This window comes from Candida metapsilosis (genome assembly GCF_017655625.1).
Source record: "Candida metapsilosis strain BP57 chromosome Unknown scaffold3, whole genome shotgun sequence".
In the NCBI taxonomy this organism is placed as follows: domain Eukaryota; kingdom Fungi; phylum Ascomycota; class Pichiomycetes; order Serinales; family Debaryomycetaceae; genus Lodderomyces; species Lodderomyces metapsilosis.
The window spans coordinates 786,172-804,677 of NW_027138161.1; the positions used below are offsets into that span (position 1 = coordinate 786,172).

At 36.9% G+C, this 18,506-nt stretch overlaps 11 protein-coding genes across 11 annotated transcripts; 5 read left to right on the forward strand and 6 right to left on the reverse strand. All coding sequences in view use genetic code 12, as the record gives it.

The window, feature by feature from the left end:
- Positions 1-42: 42 nt before the first annotated feature.
- Positions 43-384, forward strand: I9W82_003139 (uncharacterized protein; the record flags this gene model as incomplete). The annotated part of the gene is made up of 1 exon (XM_067692072.1): positions 43-384. The coding sequence occupies one exon, from the start codon at positions 43-45 to the stop codon at positions 382-384; it is 342 nt and encodes a 113-aa protein (XP_067548488.1).
- Positions 385-783: 399 nt separating this feature from the next.
- Positions 784-1,191, forward strand: I9W82_003140 (uncharacterized protein; the record flags this gene model as incomplete). Its single annotated transcript, XM_067692074.1, has 1 exon — positions 784-1,191. One exon carries the CDS (start codon positions 784-786, stop codon positions 1,189-1,191), a length of 408 nt encoding a protein of 135 aa, XP_067548489.1.
- A 128-nt stretch (positions 1,192-1,319) lies between these two features.
- Positions 1,320-3,257, reverse strand: MEA1 (Mea1p; the record flags this gene model as incomplete). Its single annotated transcript, XM_067692075.1, has 1 exon — positions 1,320-3,257. One exon carries the CDS (start codon positions 3,255-3,257, stop codon positions 1,320-1,322), a length of 1,938 nt encoding a protein of 645 aa, XP_067548490.1.
- Positions 3,258-4,502: 1,245 nt separating this feature from the next.
- Positions 4,503-6,188, forward strand: I9W82_003142 (uncharacterized protein; the record flags this gene model as incomplete). Its single annotated transcript, XM_067692076.1, has 1 exon — positions 4,503-6,188. One exon carries the CDS (start codon positions 4,503-4,505, stop codon positions 6,186-6,188), a length of 1,686 nt encoding a protein of 561 aa, XP_067548491.1.
- A 1,037-nt stretch (positions 6,189-7,225) lies between these two features.
- On the reverse strand, positions 7,226-8,728 carry I9W82_003143 (RNA-binding protein; the record flags this gene model as incomplete). The annotated part of the gene is made up of 2 exons (XM_067692077.1): positions 7,226-7,603; positions 8,435-8,728. 2 exons carry the CDS (start codon positions 8,726-8,728, stop codon positions 7,226-7,228), a joined length of 672 nt encoding a protein of 223 aa, XP_067548492.1.
- A 700-nt stretch (positions 8,729-9,428) lies between these two features.
- I9W82_003144 (prohibitin subunit) lies at positions 9,429-10,283 on the forward strand (the record flags this gene model as incomplete). The annotated part of the gene is made up of 1 exon (XM_067692078.1): positions 9,429-10,283. The coding sequence occupies one exon, from the start codon at positions 9,429-9,431 to the stop codon at positions 10,281-10,283; it is 855 nt and encodes a 284-aa protein (XP_067548493.1).
- Positions 10,284-10,333: 50 nt separating this feature from the next.
- On the reverse strand, positions 10,334-11,857 carry I9W82_003145 (aminopeptidase; the record flags this gene model as incomplete). Its single annotated transcript, XM_067692079.1, has 1 exon — positions 10,334-11,857. The coding sequence occupies one exon, from the start codon at positions 11,855-11,857 to the stop codon at positions 10,334-10,336; it is 1,524 nt and encodes a 507-aa protein (XP_067548494.1).
- A 418-nt stretch (positions 11,858-12,275) lies between these two features.
- ULP1 (Ulp1p) lies at positions 12,276-13,343 on the forward strand (the record flags this gene model as incomplete). The annotated part of the gene is made up of 1 exon (XM_067692080.1): positions 12,276-13,343. One exon carries the CDS (start codon positions 12,276-12,278, stop codon positions 13,341-13,343), a length of 1,068 nt encoding a protein of 355 aa, XP_067548495.1.
- A 178-nt stretch (positions 13,344-13,521) lies between these two features.
- Positions 13,522-15,429, reverse strand: I9W82_003147 (uncharacterized protein; the record flags this gene model as incomplete). The annotated part of the gene is made up of 1 exon (XM_067692081.1): positions 13,522-15,429. The coding sequence occupies one exon, from the start codon at positions 15,427-15,429 to the stop codon at positions 13,522-13,524; it is 1,908 nt and encodes a 635-aa protein (XP_067548496.1).
- Positions 15,430-15,694: 265 nt separating this feature from the next.
- Positions 15,695-16,747, reverse strand: I9W82_003148 (uncharacterized protein; the record flags this gene model as incomplete). The annotated part of the gene is made up of 1 exon (XM_067692082.1): positions 15,695-16,747. One exon carries the CDS (start codon positions 16,745-16,747, stop codon positions 15,695-15,697), a length of 1,053 nt encoding a protein of 350 aa, XP_067548497.1.
- An 894-nt stretch (positions 16,748-17,641) lies between these two features.
- Positions 17,642-18,463, reverse strand: I9W82_003149 (uncharacterized protein; the record flags this gene model as incomplete). The annotated part of the gene is made up of 1 exon (XM_067692083.1): positions 17,642-18,463. One exon carries the CDS (start codon positions 18,461-18,463, stop codon positions 17,642-17,644), a length of 822 nt encoding a protein of 273 aa, XP_067548498.1.
- Positions 18,464-18,506: the final 43 nt, after the last annotated feature.

An 18,506-nucleotide genomic window follows, 5' to 3' on the forward strand; every position in this document is an offset into this window, starting at 1 on the left:
CATCGACAACCACATCATTCCCCCACCCTATCCATCAACAACATGTCACGTCTACCTTCAAAAACGATAGACATTCTAAAACAGACACTCAAGCTATACAACAGTATCGAAATCGACGAGATCCACATCTTCACAGCCGATGATGAATTACAATACATAGGAACATACAATGTCAATCAACAGATACAACTGGACTTGTCTGAGGATCGGATTGGCCACTATCGCCAATTGATTAATGCGATTGGTTCTGATAATCAGAAGTTGGTCAATTTCAGCTCTGGGGCGAGTGAGACGTATATTTGTCATGTATTGGATAAGTTTGTAGTGTTGTATCGATTAAGTGAAGGTGATGGAAAAGGCAAAACACCAGTGACAGTAGTGTGAGCTTCTATGAGGAGCATAGAATTATAAACTACAGGCTGATTTGCGATTGGACTGGGGGTAAATGTGCCCCGGCGTCCCGATGTGTGTGTGTGTGTGCTTAATTGAGATTGGTAAGAGTAGACCAGGTTTATGTCCAAACTGCAAGGGGTATGGAAACACAATCAGGTGTATCTCATCATCTCCAATGATCATACAACTAGCCAACGATTCCGTCGTTTGTTTGATATATGAAAAGCCCTAACAACCACAGCATTTTCCAAAACGCAACTGGTAGCGATATCATCACTTTTGCCTATAAAAAGGAAGAGATATTTTTCTCACTTTCGAAAGTCATTTGTCATACGTTTTTCAAACACAACAAAACACCTTTTCCTTTCACAACACACATTTCAGCAAAAGATGGCAAACTTAGCCAGCAGAAACACCGAGACGCGTTCTTCCATTCTTCGAAGATACGCACTTTTTGCATCCATCGCCATAGCCCTTTTCATAACCGGCAAGAAACATATTGCATACAAGAAGGAACTTCGTCATCAAAAGGAAAACGATTCCGATATCAATAATTCCGACAATGAGTTTGAAATTAGTGTTAGGAGACCGGGGTTTCCTGAAAATAACCCCAACTTGAACTATGATGATGAAGGTAGACAGAGCAAGTATATTGGCAGTGGGTTTGCTTATAGTACTAGAAGACCTGGTGATCGGTTGAGTTTGTATAATGTTTTGAAACAGACTTATTGGCCTGATGATAAGGAGAAGGAGGCTCAGTATTATTCGCCTGCTCCGGAAGATAAAGTGATCAAGTAGGAGTTAGAAGAGAAGTAATTTTATTGAAAAGAATGGTTCTGTTATCCTTTGGTCTTGTATATATAGGTAAACATAAGAAGTGAAATATAATAACATAAAAAAAAAATGGGGGGTTGTGTCTTAGCTCCTTATTCATTGATCAAGTCATTAAAGGCAATTTCATAAACTGTATTACTCTTTAAAAATAAATCAAGACACCAACCACACAAGAAATTATCTTGTAATTCTTGTAAAATCATAATCACATTTGATTTAATTTGATCATCATAATTGAAAAGATTAATCATTAATAACTCAATCCCTTTATTCTTGTCAAATATCGTTAAGCTCCCACCATGAGCTGCTGAACTTTGTAAACTAGTTGAACTACTTGGTGGGATTAAATAAGTAGTTAGCAAGAAGATTTCCAATGATTTGCCTGAAATTAGGAATTTCAAAATATTAAACCACACTTCACGTTCATTAATCTTTGAATTGACATTTACAATTGAAACATTGTTTAAACTTTGTAAATGATAATGTAAATCAATCATCAAGTTCAATTCATTGGATAAGTTTGGTAGGAGGAGATTATAGGTGAATTTCCCATCGTATAGTAAATCTTGAAATTTTTTGGAAATTAATTGATAACATGACATTTCAAGCAACTTTGTCGTATCACTTGACCAAAAATATCCCATTCCATCAAGTAACAAGATCAAATCTTTATCACTGGGGAATAAATTACTATTGAAATTTTTTGAACTGAGTAAAATACGAACAATTTCATTAATATGACGACGGAAGATTAATTGAATTGTAGTTAGGTCATCATTATAATTGAATATGGATAATTGTAAGCTTGACAAGAACCTGGCATCTTCAGATACAATTGAGTTTTTAAATTCGGAATTGACATTGTCAATTGATGAATCAGCTATGTTGGAACTGATTATTAATTCATTTGCATCCAAATCGTACATGAGATCCCATAATTTATCATTATGTTTGAAAAATGGATTTATTGTCCCAGCAATAAAACTTTCACATTGTTCTAATAATTCAATCTTGGATACATCAATAATGGGAAACACGTTATAGTTTGTCAAAATACCACTAAGGATACCTCCACCAGTGACTATTTTCAAAATTAAAAGCACGTGATCAATAATGTATCCTGAACTATCTTCATAACTAAGCAACAATATTCTTTTACCAGTCAACATTGCATTAATGAGGATGATAATTGGTGGTGTTTGAAGTCCATAGATGGTCATTTCACTATGTAATAAGTCACCAGATAATTTTGAATTGAGAATATTGATTAAATTTGGTTTAAAATTCAAATCTGTTGGGTTTAGGTAGTCTCCAATTGTATCTGGTAAGTTTAATAATGGTACTTTTATAGGAATATTCATTTTGTTGAAATTGACAATGGAATTAAAACTCAAATCTTTTCGAATGTATAAAGTGTCATTGGGAATTCTATTTTTCCCAATACCAAGTACTTTATTTCTGAAATTTTCATCATAATAGATCTTGTCATTAATTGGTAAATCCAATATACTTGAAATAAGTATCTTTTTGACTATACTAAGGTCATTACCTTCAGCAGCTGTATTTGATGGATCATGACTCATATTAAAATCTTTTTCATTTAAACAACGATATAATTCTTTAACAACATTGAAATTGTTATTAGTGAAATATAAATCCAACCCGATCATCAATACTGGTTTAAAGTTTTTGAAATATGGGATTTTGGTAATTATAGATAAACTCTTGACTTGTGACCCTCTCTTAAATTCATCATTATGTAAATTCAATACTATAGTGTATAAATAGTATGGATCTGGTTCACATGAGTTTTTATTGTACAAGTATTGGAAACCACCAGTAATTGTGTTTCGATATAGTAGGAATAAGGTATAATCTTCACTACGTTTATGTATTTGATCAGGCAACATCAATTCTGGTAGAAAATACAAGTTTTTTAAACCTGGTATTTCATATGGGTATTGGAACATTAAAGATGGTCCTTTGTCGATGTGGAACTCTGCTGTGATTATGAATTCCAAGTTTGGCATTGTTTATATATACTGTATGTTGTTGTTGTAGCTTTTTGATTAGTATTCCCTAGGGTCTTTTAATGCTTCTGGGGATGAAATTTTTCTTTTTCTTTTTCTTCTGTGTTTTGTTTCTGTAAAATGGTTTTATTTTTATTTTATATTATTTTATTTTATTTTATTTTTTTTATTTTTTAATTTTCTTTCCTATTTGGTCTGGAACACGCGGTAAATTATTCCCATACATAGTATTATATATATATATATATATAAACAACCAAAGTACAACCAATCAGATTATACAGTTAGAGTTAGTGAACTACCATCTTTACCAACAGAATACAACTGGACAAAAATATAAACGAATATCTCTTTATAAAACACTTTTAAAGTTACTTTACTGCTCTTTATCTATAAAAAAGACCTCGTTCTCTATCTAAAACCAAAATTAGTACTATACTCTATCAACTCATTACTGAGTGCTTCTTTGGTATGTTTCAGTAGTTGATTTTTATGTACACTGCATCTGAAGATCTTACACAATATGATCTTTTTCGAAAGAGACTTTTCCAAACTACTTCTTATACTAGATGTAGCTATCAATGAAGCATCTTAATGTTTTTTTTTGTTATTAGGCTTATAGTTCCATTTCAAATAAGCTGTCAGAATCACAGAGAGTACTTTTAAGTTTGATATACTTGAACTGGAATAATTAATCAGTATAGATGTAGATGTAAATCTAGACTCTAATTGCAATCTTTTTTTCCCCGCTTTCTCTTAACTACTTGGTTGCAAAAAAAAAAAACAAATGCATACATAGACAGACAACATAACAAACATAACAAATAAAAAGTGTCAGACAACATTAACATAAGAGATGATTCAGTGCCAAAAAAGTATTCCATATGTTAAGTCTAATTAAGTAGTACCTTTCTTGTCCTATTATGTATGAGTAGACTTTCGTATTTGATGAAGTATTTTTCTATATGTACATTAGATATCAGAGTACTACCAACTATACTACACCAACTAAACTAGATAATCACTACAAGTACAATCTCACTAGTTCATACGTTTTCTCTGGCTGCCAAAAAAGAGGGGCAATCTTTGTACTTTACGCTCCTCTGTTTACTTCTGTTTTTTTGATATTCTAAATTAACCAAAAAAAAAAAATCCAAACCAATAATCCTATTTAATTTGACTATTTCCTTCTTCTTCTTCTTCTTCTCTTCTCTTCTTCTCTTTTATTCTCCTTTCCCCAGTGACATGTCACTTAAATTACCACAACCGACAGCAATGTCTGAGCCATTTGATCCCAGAAAAGAGATTAGGAGAAAAAGACTCGCAAATTCAGAAAGAGCTAAGAGATTGCGTAATTTAGCCACAAATAATGATGTTACTACCCCAAATGTTTATTCAACTGGATATGTCAGTGCCTTCACCATCACTGATTATCGTACACCTATTGACCCTACATCAAACAATATTGAATTGAGATCATTCACCTCATCAATTCAAAATGAAAAAGCTGGTTCCACCAAATCAGTTGGACTGGATCTGTTCTATGCAGCCAAAGGATTAAGAAGGGAAGCAAAAGGAAGTTACAATCCTTACCGCCATCCAAATGATTTAGCTGCAGTTTCTCCAATTGAAAAGACAGTGTCAACACCAATCCCTGAAATTACCAATCCTGTTATTAATCCATCTGTTGAACCATCTGTTGAACCATCTGTTGAACCATCTGTTGAACCATCTGTTGAACCATCTGTTGAACCATCTGTTGAACCATCTGTTGAACCATCTGTTGAACCATCTGTTGAACCATCTGTTGAACCATCTGTTGAACCATCTGTTGAACCATCTGTTGAACCATCTGTTGAACCATCTGTTGAACCATCTGTTGAACCATCTGTTGTTAATCCTGACGTTGACACATCTGTTGTTAATCCTGACGTTGACACACCTGTTGTTAATCCTGACGTTGACACACCTGTTGTTAATTCTGAAGTTGAACCATCTGTTATTAATCCCGCAGTTGAACCATCTGTTGTTAGCCCTGGAGTTCAAAAGAATGGCTCTGGTCAACAAGCTGTTGCTGCTGCTGAACAAAAGAAAGTTGGTGTTGCAAAGTGGAAAATTTTATTCAGAAAAAAATTGTATCCTGAATCAACCACTGCTCCTGTTTCCCCTGTTGCTCCTATTGTTCCAACTGTCCCTGTTGTCTTGCCCCTGCAATCCAATTTGGTGGTGAAGCTGAAGAAATGGCAATTTAAAGCCACTATGCAAAAATGGTTTAGATTTGGCAAGAACCCCCCTGGTTTGACGTGTTTAGAGCAGGCTAGTGCCGAAGATTCTGAAAAGTTAAGGCAAAAGGAGAGGAGAAAGGAGAAAAAGAGGGAAAAGAAGAGAAAGAGAAAAGCAGCCAAGAAGTTGAAATCATCTAAGCCTGCTGAAGAAACTGTCCCTGCCAATGATGTTACTACTACTACTGCTGCTACTGCTGCTACTGCTGCTACTGCTGGAAATTCAGGAAATGACACAGACTTGAATCCAAATGGTGCACACTTGAATCCAACTGAACATGAACCGGCTGGCCTGGACCCTACTACGGAAGTGAAGCCATGTGTGGGATGGAATACCTATACTGATCCAAGACCAAGTGGTGCAGGACCGAATCCGACTGAACATGAAGCAGTTGGACTGGATTCTAATATGGCTTCGAAGCCATGTGTGGGATGGAATCCCTATACTGACCCAAGACCATCGACTCCGACTGAACCCGAAGATGGTAATCTTCATTCTGGTGGTACTGCTGCTACTGCTGCTGTTAGACCTGGTCCAGACAAACCTGTCAGGAAATGGAATTTGTTTAAAAGGTTTTTCAATTGGATAAAGTCAAAAAATAAAGACACTGGAGCAACAACACCTAGTGTCACTGACACTGACACATGATCTGTAAAAATTCAACCAACAAAGCTATTGGATATTTGACAATGGCGGAATTTTTCAAGAGATCTCATTAGAGAGATGAAACTGAGACTGAAAATGAGCAAAAAATGGAATATGAGAAGAGGAATTAATACAATGAGGGCAATAACAAAGGAGAAATTTGGCGCAGAGTGTTCATTCGTGGAGAATTTAAAATACTTTTAAATTCATTTACTTCGAGGGGACCCACCATCAAATGTGGGTCTATGAAGTCCAAACAAGGAATGGCTCAGCGATGCGTTTTAATGATGAGATGTTGAAAACTGCCCCTTTGGTTTAACTCACTATGGAAAGTCGATGGAAGAGGAATGAGGTTGTTACAGCAAAGAAATAACTCGTGATTGGTTATTTAGTTTACAATCTTTGGTGCTCATATTGTCTCAAACAGATATATCTTGATACGTTGGTTTAAGCTTTGGTTAGACACTTTATGGACTATTGGACTACTTACTTTGGAACGCTTCTTGGTTTACACTGACTGGACTATTAAAACTGTTTGCTAAACACTTTTTTCTTTATCATTTGTTTACGTGTGATTGTTTTGTTTTCGAAAATGGATTATAAGCGACTGGTGACCGCTTATTTGACGTCAAATTACTGAGAGAAAGGTGTTGTGGTTGGTGGGCCACTTTATCTTCAATTTCTCCATTTGCTTTTGCAATTTTTTTATATTTGTTTCACACATTTATAATTTGACGTCTTTGATCCTAGTCTATCTCTGATTCCATCTCTGATCAGCGCTTTCCTTTTCCTCTTCATCTTCTCATATTGAAGCTGCATAAATGGAGAGGACTCATTTTGTAGAGAAAACTAGCACCAGTGACAACGAGGAGGATTGCTTTTGCAGCACCAAATACAATTCGTTATGGCTTCAGTGGGCAGAATGATACATCCGAATCAATGCCGAGTATAGCAACAGTTGATAATTTATTACATGTACACACAAACAAAGCGACAGGAAAGAAAAATTTTTGCAATTTGTGGATCCAAAGGAACGACACTTAGTTCTCAAAGTAGTCCTTCATTTCTTGGTCCAACTCCTCAACAGTCTTCTTCTTTTGTTGAGGCTTCTTAGCTGGCTTCTTGGCCTTCTTGACCAACAACTTCTTCTTGTTCTCAATAGCCTTAGCTGCTTGAGCTTTTTGCACAGGTCTGGCAGCAATTCTAGCAGCAAGTGGTTTCTTGGTGGTATCAATAATCAATTCTAAAGACAATTTACCTTTACCACCATCGATGGAAGCACCGTGGTACTTTTCAACAGCCAAAGAGGCATTCTTGTTGGATTTGAAAATGACAGTGGCAATACCTTTGAATTGGCCCTTTTCATTGTAACTTAAAGCCACGGTTTGAACACCACCAACTTGTGATTGAAAGAATTCCTAAAATTGTTAGTCGTTAAGCCAAAAGTAGAAAAAGTGAATAATATATACTTCAAAGGGAAAGAAAGGGGGAATAAAATAAGGCAGACGGATTGATGATACTGTTATCAATGGAGTGAGATTCCGATGGACGTACTGATGTGGGGTCATATGTGGGCATTCTAGACTGTGTATCCTTTTCAGATGAGAAGTGACGCTATGTGACGTGAGCTGCGTTTGCGGTTTTTTTGCACCAGTCGAAACCACCTTGCTTGGATCAACGTTCCGTTTGAATATGACAAACGTACACTATCAAGCGGGATACTGAGACACTGACGACCCGATATCCAGACCCCACTTGTCTTTATCCAAGGTGGAAAGGCGTTGATAGGTAACAAAAATAGCACAAGTCAATACCTTTTCTATGCAAGAACAAGTTGACGATCATTCAAGGCCGTAGATTTGCAAGAAAAGCTCTCGACTTACGCTCTCGTATTCACAATTGTGCTATTCCCTCATGTCACTTAGCTTGCACGTCATGAACATCCGACAGGCTTAAAGTCAATGTTTCGCAAACAGAACACGATAAACAAACTTTCATATCCACTGGATCCTTTAAGTCAAATGCAACAGTAGCATCATGAACTCCCTCGATATACAGTAAAGAAAAATTAATGCACATGCAGCATCACGAATTCCCTCCATACACAGTAAAAGTGAAAGGACACACAGCCTTTCACTTCCCATAAAACAGAGAGTCGTCTCTCCTCAACCCCAGCATCTCCTTGTAAAAGACTAAATTTCTCTCTTAATCTTTCCCTTTTGCAAATTATTCGATTATATTAAACATACCCTAACGTTGTCTTGCTTCAAGTCCTTTGGTAAACCAGTTACATTGACTTTGGTAGCATAAGACAAATCAAATGCTGGAACAGCAGCAGCAGCAGCAGCACCAGTAGAAGGTTTGGGACCATTTGGTCTTTTAAAAGTGGCAACCTTTTTGGTCTTGTTTCCAACCAACTTTTTTCCAACCTTGTTTTGATTACCTCTGGCACCTCCAATTTTAGCACCTGGTCTTCTTGATTTGAAAGACTTTTTTGATGATGAAATGATGTCGTCTAATGATTTATCTAATGAGGCAGACATAGTTTCTATTTATAAACAGTTTGATCTTTGATTGATTGATGGATTATTCGATAAAAGGAAAAAGGCAAATTTTTAAAAAATGCCGAAAGGAAGAAATGTAAAATGACACGACAAAAAAAAAGAAAAAAAAATTTTAATTTCTCTTTTGATGTTACACTAATGGTATTGTGTGTTTGTATGTATGTTTGGATGTATTACTTTGCGTCTATGGCTGGCTATACTCTACTTTGATTTCATGATACTTTTTCACTTCACTGTACGCAATTTTGCACTTGCACAGTTCAGTAGGACTGATATAAGTGAAAGGGGTATACTTTATATCTTTCACTTCTGCTTAAGGATAGAGTTCGACATTTGGTAAGTCATATTCAATACTGTTAACGAGTAAAGACGAAGTACAGTACAATGGTACAACTGTACCTTTCTTTTCTCTGCATTTTGAGATTACCATCAGTAGAAGGAACTACCTGGTCCGCTCACCATCTATAACTGGACAATCAGCTCCATCATGGCTCTCTTTACTAGGTGTTGACATGTTGCAAAATAACCCTCAAAGGTCGTGTACTTTTGGACTCATATTGGATCCAGAAAAAAATCCCATGGCCAATATACAGAGCAAAAGAAAGAGAGAGAGAGAGAGGGAGAGAGAGAGCAAAAGGCAATCAATCAAATATATCTCCACAGATCCTAACCACCAAAAATGTCACAAAGAATTGCTGAAGTGGTTTCAAAAATTGCTTTACCAGCCGGTATTGCATTTGCATTGGCACAATCATCTATGTATGATGTACCAGGGGGCAAACGTGCTGTCATTTTTGATCGTTTACAAGGTGTGCAACAAAAAGTAATTGGAGAAGGTACACATTTCCTTGTACCCTGGTTACAAAAGGCGGTACTTTTTGATGTTAGAATCAAGCCAAAAGTCATCACAACTACAACTGGATCAAAGGATTTACAAAATGTTTCAATCACATTGCGTGTCTTGACAAGACCAGACTTGCCAAGATTACCCATAATTTACCAAACTTTGGGTTTGGATTATGATGAGAGAGTCTTACCAGCAATTGGAAATGAAATATTGAAAGCCATTGTGGCTCAATTCGATGCCGCTGAATTAATCACTCAAAGAGAAGTTGTTTCTGCAAGAATTAGACAAGAATTGTCAAGAAGAGCAGATGAATTTAACATTGAATTGGAAGATGTTTCAATCACTCACATGACTTTTGGACGTGAATTCACTAAAGCTGTTGAACAAAAACAAATTGCTCAACAAGATGCTGAAAGATCTAAGTACCTTGTTGAAAAAGCACAGCAAGAAAAGAAGGCTAGTATTATTAGAGCTGAGGGAGAAGCTGAATCTGCAGATGTTGTCTCCAAAGCTTTGGCCAAGGCAGGTGATGGTTTGTTGATGATTAGAAGATTAGAAGCTTCAAAAGATATTGCTAGTACATTGGCAGGTTCTCCTAACATTACTTACTTGCCTAGTAACGGTGATGGTGGTGAAGGTAGTGCTGAAGGTGCCAAGAACTCGCTTTTATTGAACTTGGGTCGTTAGAAGTTACTCTACTTTTCTATTGTAAATAGTCATTCTATACAAAAGATGCATTAAATATCCAATACTATTAACTCATCGTTTATGCCTGGAGTAGTTACACCTCCATTGATAAGAGACTCAATGTCAGCAACTTCCTTGACACATCCACTGGTAAGGTTAATGATCTCATCATTGCACTCACCCACAACCACATCATCTTCAACTCTGACTCCAATGCCTTGGAAATGTTTGGGCCATCTGTCATCTTCTGGTATATACAAGCCTGGTTCTATGGTGATGACATTTCCAGCAACCAACTTTTCAAATCGAGAAACTGAAGGGACATCATGTAAGTCCAAGCCTAGATGATGACCAATATAATGCGGATAAAGATACTTCGACACATCCGTATTACTCAAGTTCAGAAATCCAGTAATATTCAGCAACTCCTTTCTCAATGAGGTCACGGAATACTCATGAATATCATGTAAACTATAGCTCAAACTCTCATTACACAATTCAATGCACTTCTTATTGGTGTTCAATACCGCTTCGTAGAGTTCTTTCTGTGGCTCACTGAATCCTTTGGTTGAGTTTGGCCAAGTTCTTGAAATGTCAGCACAGTAGCCACCGAGTTTCCCCCCAGCATCAACAAAAACTAATTCATCTTTGTATAGCAAATCATCATTTCTGGTGTAGTGTATAGTCAAGGCGTTTGAACCGCTAGCAACAACAGGAATATACGCTTGCTTATCACAGCCACCCCTAACGAATTGGTATTCTAAATACTTGGCCAATGTTTTTTCTGTTGAAATTGGGTCTGTTGATCCAACTTGGCCTATAGCTTTATTTATTGCTCGACTTGATATTTGACCTGCAGCATGCATAACTTCAATCTCGGCAGGAGATTTTACCTTCCTCAAAGCAGCAACTCTTTGACTCAATGGGTTGATTGGTTTTCCGGAATTCAACACAATATCATTCAAGCCTTCCAATTTGTCACCACCAAAATTGAAAAAATGGCTAAATGCAGATGTACTTTTCAGCTTGATATCATACTTGTTATCATAAAAGATTGTGTTGTTCGATTTTATAAGTGACTTTATATAAGTGGATGCCTTACTAATATCTTCAACACAATCAGCATTGAAGAACTCATATGCACCATCTAATCCAGTCTTGGCACCTTCCCATAACTCTCTCTGTTCATTCTTTGGTGGAACCAACATATGTAGTACAACATCATCATCTCCCCTGTTTCCCTTTTTCTCCAAAACCATAATAGAGTCAGGCTCCAACCAACCTGTTAAATAATAAAAATCATTATCCTGTTGAAAATCATAAAACACACTTCCAGAGCTAAATTTTGTGGAATTTCCAATTATAATAGCCAAAGAGTTGTCTGGTAGATTGGACGCTAATTTCAACCTTCTTTGAAAATACTCGAGTGCCGAGATCCCTGGTGTGAGATTACCAGGTTTAGGAATAAGGTGGGGTCTTGTTTCATAAGTTGGTTGACCCAATTTTATGGCAGTTTTAGGCCTCGTGTTGAGTGATATACTTCGACGAAATATGGACTGTGATAGTAACCTCATTCTTTGGTTTCCGAGCATTGAAAGGAAGATATAGGTCTAAGTTAGTCTAAATTGAGTAATTTCTATTGACAAATAATTCTTTCCGATGGATACCGTGTTGCTGGTCTCGTTATCGGTTGTAAAGTGAAGATAATTTTTCAGTGATGATTTTTTTCCAGTCGATTTTTGTTCAGATTTGCAACCACATCAAGGTATAATGCAGTATTGCTAGAGGCACCCAAGTGATTAAATGTGTTCTGGAATCAGCTACTCTATCTAAGCTCATCTGGTGAGCATCCATATCAATTTTTACCCAAAGCTGAGCTGCGAAGTCTTGTACACATTTCCAAAGTTTGGTCCGGCCCTTTTCCACACCAGAAAACAAAATTTTCGACAATGAAAAGAGGGTAAAATCTATTCAACAACAAAGTGTTATACAATGACGTCATTTGTTTGGCGAGAACACAAGGGATTCTGTATAGATCCTGAGGCCACTCATTCCAATGAAACCATCACAACCAATGGGATCGACCTGTTACCATGGGATAAATTTGTCGAAAACACAAATACCGATGATCATGCACCAGTCATTGAAGAGCCAACACCAAATAAGAAATTAAGCAAGCTGGAAAAACGTGAGTTACGTCAAGCTAAAAAGATCAATGTTCAGCGACGGAAACAATTACAGAGACAAGTGGAATTAGATTCCAGCAATACTGCCATTGAAGCTACATTCAAGCCGTACCTTGCTAAACAAGAGCTTCAGCAACTCTATAAACAGTTAACTACAAAAGGATCATCAGGATCCAAATCCGGCCCATCAGACTTTAAAGTTGCTCAATGTCATTCCGTCTCAGTTTATAAATCCGATTTGGAACATATTCTCCCAGGAGAATGGTTCAATGACAATAACATCTCATTAATATACGAGCTTGTAAAAGAGACCTTCATTGAGCTGGGACAATGCCGAGCGTTTACAAACCAAGTTCAATTACTTTTCCCTAGCGTGGTCCAATTAGTACAACATTTCCCAGCTTCAGATATTGAAAATCTTTTACCTATGGATGATTTAAAGAAGCTGAAGTTCATTTTCCTACCCATTAACATGATTGATGAACCTTTGGAAGAATTGGACTTGGAAACTGCAAACAATGGAGACCATTGGGTTTTGGGAATACTTTCGCTTCTTGATGAGAAACTTTACGTTTATGATTCGATGAAGCTTGATGATGATGTTAAAGGAGATGAACAGTTGCAAAATTTATGTAAAAAGCTTGAGAGTTGTTCAAATTTGGTTCGAGGAAAAATAAAGATAGTGCTGTTGAATTGTGACCAGCAACGCAATTTCGACGATTGTGGGGTATTTGTGGTTATGATTACTTGTTATCTTGTCAACAAATTTTGTTTTGAGGAGGAGATATCGTTGGATTTGTCTCACGTCAAGTTTAATCCACTAGATGCAAGGTTGGCGTTGATGAAATTGGTATCGAATTACATCTCAAGTTGAGAGAGAGATATATATACAGGTGTAAGATGCGATCTACAGAGAGGCACTCCTCGGTTGCGTAGTTTATGTTCATTATAGCATGTTTTGAGACAGCTCTATTTATAGTCTTTAAAAAGATCTCCAAAGTATCCTCAGCTTCTTAACAGGCAACTTCATCCTCCACAAGTCCATTGGTAGTCTACTTGAAGTAACTTCCGTACACATTCCAAACTCGCTGCACCAACTTTAATCTCGTTTCAATGTCAAAGTCACTGTTATTCAACTCGTTTAAATCCTCAATCCAATCTTCGTGTAGTTCCTTTGGGACAAGGGGCTCTGAACACAATATCAAATTGATTATTTCAATCAATAACTCACCTTCGTGGGTGTCAGGATCATCAGTCAGAGCCTTTCCCTTCTTCCTCAGTAGTGAGATTAACAAACTTTCAACATTGCTCAAGCATTTGAGGCAAACTATACTCAACTGTTTTCCATTAACAAGCAATGGCTTAGCCAGAGTAAGATATTTATAGGCTTGGTACAAGATTATCAACGATGGACTCATTGAAACAATTCCAAACACCAATTGCTGGCTCTTTAACAACTTGTCTATACCACTCAATGCAACTGCTCCATCAACTTTACTCTTTTGGACTTGGATTAAAATCAATCTTAATAATGAACCCGAAATAATGTATTTGATAGGACGTCTAATTTCATTTTCATATCTTGACATTACCAACTTCATGTCACCGTTTTTGATGTCCTGTTTGACTAAATCTGGTGTTGTTTCAATACCATTATCCTGAGCAAATTCGTACACCATTGACTCTAAAGAGTTTACGTCTGATTTCAAAGAGTCTCTTGATGTCAATGTGATTTCATCATCGCTTCGTAAAATATTGAGCATTTCATTGATGGGCTTGATCACCCAGTTGACAAAGAACCCTTTAACAGGTTCGATCCCGTTGTATTTAACCCAATGGAGTATTTCATAACGATTGTCGTAAATATTTCTCGACTGGGATGGTGCATAAAACACTATAAGCAAAATAGGGATCCAATAACGGGTAATGAATGATGGAGAAGAGGTTGAATCATAATCCTTATTGATAAAAGTTATGACACCGTCAACTCCTCTACTAGATATATCGTTTCCATCAATCTCCAAAACTTGCATCAACGTGGGTAAAAGGTTATTGGCATCGGCTTTGACAAACAATTCAATCTTTTGCGTGTTCACTTGAATCTCCTGCTTTATCGTTTTCAACTTTGATTTTATTTCGTTATTAACGATAGTAACGGGAGACTTTACAATTGACGACACATACCACTTTATTGATGACCAGGTAGACGTATTAGACTTTTGTATCAATGTCACCACCGGGTTGGCTTGAACAAAGAGTAAATCCACAGCTTGCAAGATGGATCTTCCCAATGCGGCCAAATAAAAATGAAATTTCAGACGATATTGATATGTCCAATGACGATGTTCCAAATCAATTGCATGTGTTTGGTGAAAGTATTGTGCATGAACTCTGTTGGTTCTTTCAGCCATATCGAAGCCAAAGTAGAGCAAATTTCTTGGTAGGGTTTGGACAAAGTAGACTAGTTTATTAAGGACCGAGTTGTACGTGGTCTCCCAATACACTTGCTGATTCTTCAAGACAAGGGTCTTGAATATCAATGAATTGGACAAATGGAGGCCAAGTATGAGACTAATGTATTGCTCAATCAAGCTGTGAATCGTTTGGTCCCCTGGGGTCTTAGCTTTAATGCCTTGAAGTCTATCGGTGAATGTCTGCAATTTCTTCAAGTTTATGTTGGCGACATGATCAAGCTTGAAATTTTCACAGTCAACTAGCATATACAAATCTTTTAAAATTCCTTGTAATTGCTCATTTTGAGAGTGGTTCAGCGATTTTTGTTGTAATTGTTGCTGCTGTTCCTGCTCAAACTGGGTTGCTAAATATGACTTGGTATACGAATTGAGCCTTTCGAATTCAGCTTTAATTGCTAAGGCAATTCGATTGTTGTTGTTGATCACATTTATAATCTTCTTTGGATGGCGAGCATCGGGAATCAATCCAAAGCTAATGATGCTCATTGCTGTTGGTCTAAGTATTACAATTGTGTAGACCCCTGAAAAAACTAGTGGTGTGCTTTTTTTTTTGTCCTGTTCTATTTTGCTATGTTTACAGTGCCCTGCAGATACGATGCAAGGGGAAATTACAAGAACAACAGAGAGAAGAGAGACTGTAACTGGATTGTAGTATACCTATTTAATGTAAAAAGATTTCTAAGGAAAATGACAGCAGTTCAATTGTTGATCCTTTGTATGTACAACTTTTCAGGTCATTCACTTAGGCAGCTTATGCCTTGACAGCCTTCCCTTTCTTTAAGCTCAACAACTTAAGAATTTGAACCAATCTGACACTTCCAACCATCAATTCCTCCTTAAAGTAGAAAAGGAAGGCAGCAGTAGAAATACTTTGAACCAATTTGACAATCAAGCCTCCGTACAACCCTTCAAATCCTTCTTCGTGGATAATCTTCTTAATCTCTTGATACATGGACAAGTTTGCAACTTTCTCGGCATCTTTTCCTTCCTCTTTTAACACCTTCTTTCTAATGTGCAATCTCGATTTCAAAGTAATGTATGGATATGTCAATGTTGTGGCCACCAATTTACCAAATGCTCCAATAAAGAAAGCTTTGATGGCGGTGAATGATTGTTGACCTCCACCGGCAATAATGACATTCTTGATTTGTTCAAAAATGGTATATTGGATAATAGGATTCAAGACCAAAACTAAGGCTGGGAAAACACCAGCAAACAAGGTTCCAACTCCATCCTTTTCAATAATTTCCAAAATTGTCTTTAAGGTTGAGTTTGAAACATTACCCTCTCCTTTTTGCTTTTTTTCTGTCATAATTCTGGTATTTGCAACCCAAATTGGGTTGGTTCCAACAGATGTGATAGCTCCAGCAATAGCACCTGTTATAATGGATTGGATGGTGGATAATCCTGCCTTTTTCTTGTTGGCCTTGTTTGCTTTCAAAAAGATATTGGAGGTGAACTCATAAAAGTAATAATAAATAAAATTCGTCAAGGTAATTCCATAAATAGCACTTCCAAGACCAGAGTATAATCCCAACACTCCCTTTTCCTTAATGATCTCCTTGGCTGCCAACACAGTGCTGTTGTTATGGAAATTATGGGCAAGCCTTTGTTGTGTAGTCAACTTAGACAAACGTTTTTGTTCTGCATCAGCTTGAGCCTCAGACTGTTTCTCTTCCTTCTTTTTAGCTTTTGTCTGGGCTAAAGTTGATAAAGTGACCAATGGGTAGGTAACGATCATGGACAAAGCTCCACCTCCTGCACCTGCAATTGCATGTGCAATTTCCTCTGTATCGCCAGACATATTGATTCAATGATGAACGTGTAGTAGTTAAAGTTTAGAATACAAGGACTCGTTCAAACGGTGGTGCAAGAGATCAAATTTTTAGAAAAAGAAAACGGGTTGTTCAAAACAATTTTTTTTTTTTGTTGTTGTTATAATTTTTTCTGTTATTATTCATAGGTTATTTGCATGTCTATACTTTTGATTCCCTTATGCGCGATTGAAATTTGAAAACCACGACAGAAAGTAAACAATTGCCTATTCTGGCTCACTGTAAGCTTAGCTTGGCGATTATGCAAGCTTTTATTATTAACCTTAAACAGGAGAGGTTGGGCGGGCTACTAAAATTTTCAATGCTTCAATTGGTTGTCTTCTTGTCGCGCTTCAGGTGAATCAAGTGCTTAAATAAATCACATGCTAAATAAACAAATTTTACAGTTGAACAATACTAGTTTCACTATTGTCATGTGAGGTTATTGTATTTTGTCTACTTTAGGTAGTCCATCACGTCACCTGTGCTTTGTAAATGGTTATTCATCAGACGATTTCTTTTGACTCCTGATTCGACCTGCACATAATTGTAATCGTAAAAGAAAATGTGGAGTAAACACGCGGGACAAAATACACAAAATTCACATTTTGAGCCGAGGGTATTTGTAGAAGCTTCTCCATGTAACTTTTACTTCCGATTTCGTCCCAGTCGCGGGATGGTTTGAAGCTTTATGCGGCCGATCCATTTGACCTATGATCCCCTCGAACATTAATGTAGTAGCGAAATTTCTTTGAAAGCTCAGATTCCAACAGTAATGAGTCTATATGTCAAGTGGACACCTTTGCAGCATTTGCTCTTGTAGAGATTAGAGACAAGTGGTACCCTACTGCGTCGATCTAACTTCAAAAGATTATATATTCCATTTATACAGCACTATAATCGCCCCTGTTGTTGCCTCTACCAACAAACTTCTCAAGGATCTCTCTAATAAAACCAGGCAAGCCTTGCAACAATGTGAAAAAGTTTTCAAGAACCTCTTTAAGTGCGCTTTGGAAATCAATGGCATTACCCTTGTTGTATTGAAACCAAGCACCACCAATAATATAAATACTCAAGAACAACACCAAAAAGATAAATATCCAAGTGAACCAACCCCATGATTCACCATTATCCTTCTTCTTATCAGAATTCTTATCATTATTCTTTTTCTTATCACTATCGCTAGTAATGCATGCGGCTTTAGATCTCATAGAAACTTTCAAAACATCTCCGTTCCAGCTATCTAATACAAACTTATGAGTTTCCTTTATTGATTGGTCACAGACAAAGCTTATCTCAGCATCAACGACATAGTCACCCCAATTGGCTCCGGAATATGTGATCTTGATTCCACCATCACCATTATCACCCAATGGTTCATACTGCTTTTGGAAATTTGAATTAATTCCAATGATTTCTGAAATGACCGGTTCTTCATTGTCACGTAAGATGGACGTTATTCCACATACGTCAGAATTTGCTGGACATTTTTGCAAATCACTCTTTTTATCGCTAGATATTGACTCACAGATACCAAAGCTCCAGGTAATGTTAGTTTTAGTTGGTGGCGTGTTTTTGATTGTAGAAAATGAATGTGTTCCTTTAATACTTTCAAGGTTGTATGGTTGAAGTTCCTTGACGGAGCAATCAATAGCACTTGTTAGCATCACGGAAGTGACTAGCAAAGATATGATGGTTCTAAGCATGGATAAATCTATTAGACTGATGTAATCCTAAGAAAAAGAAACG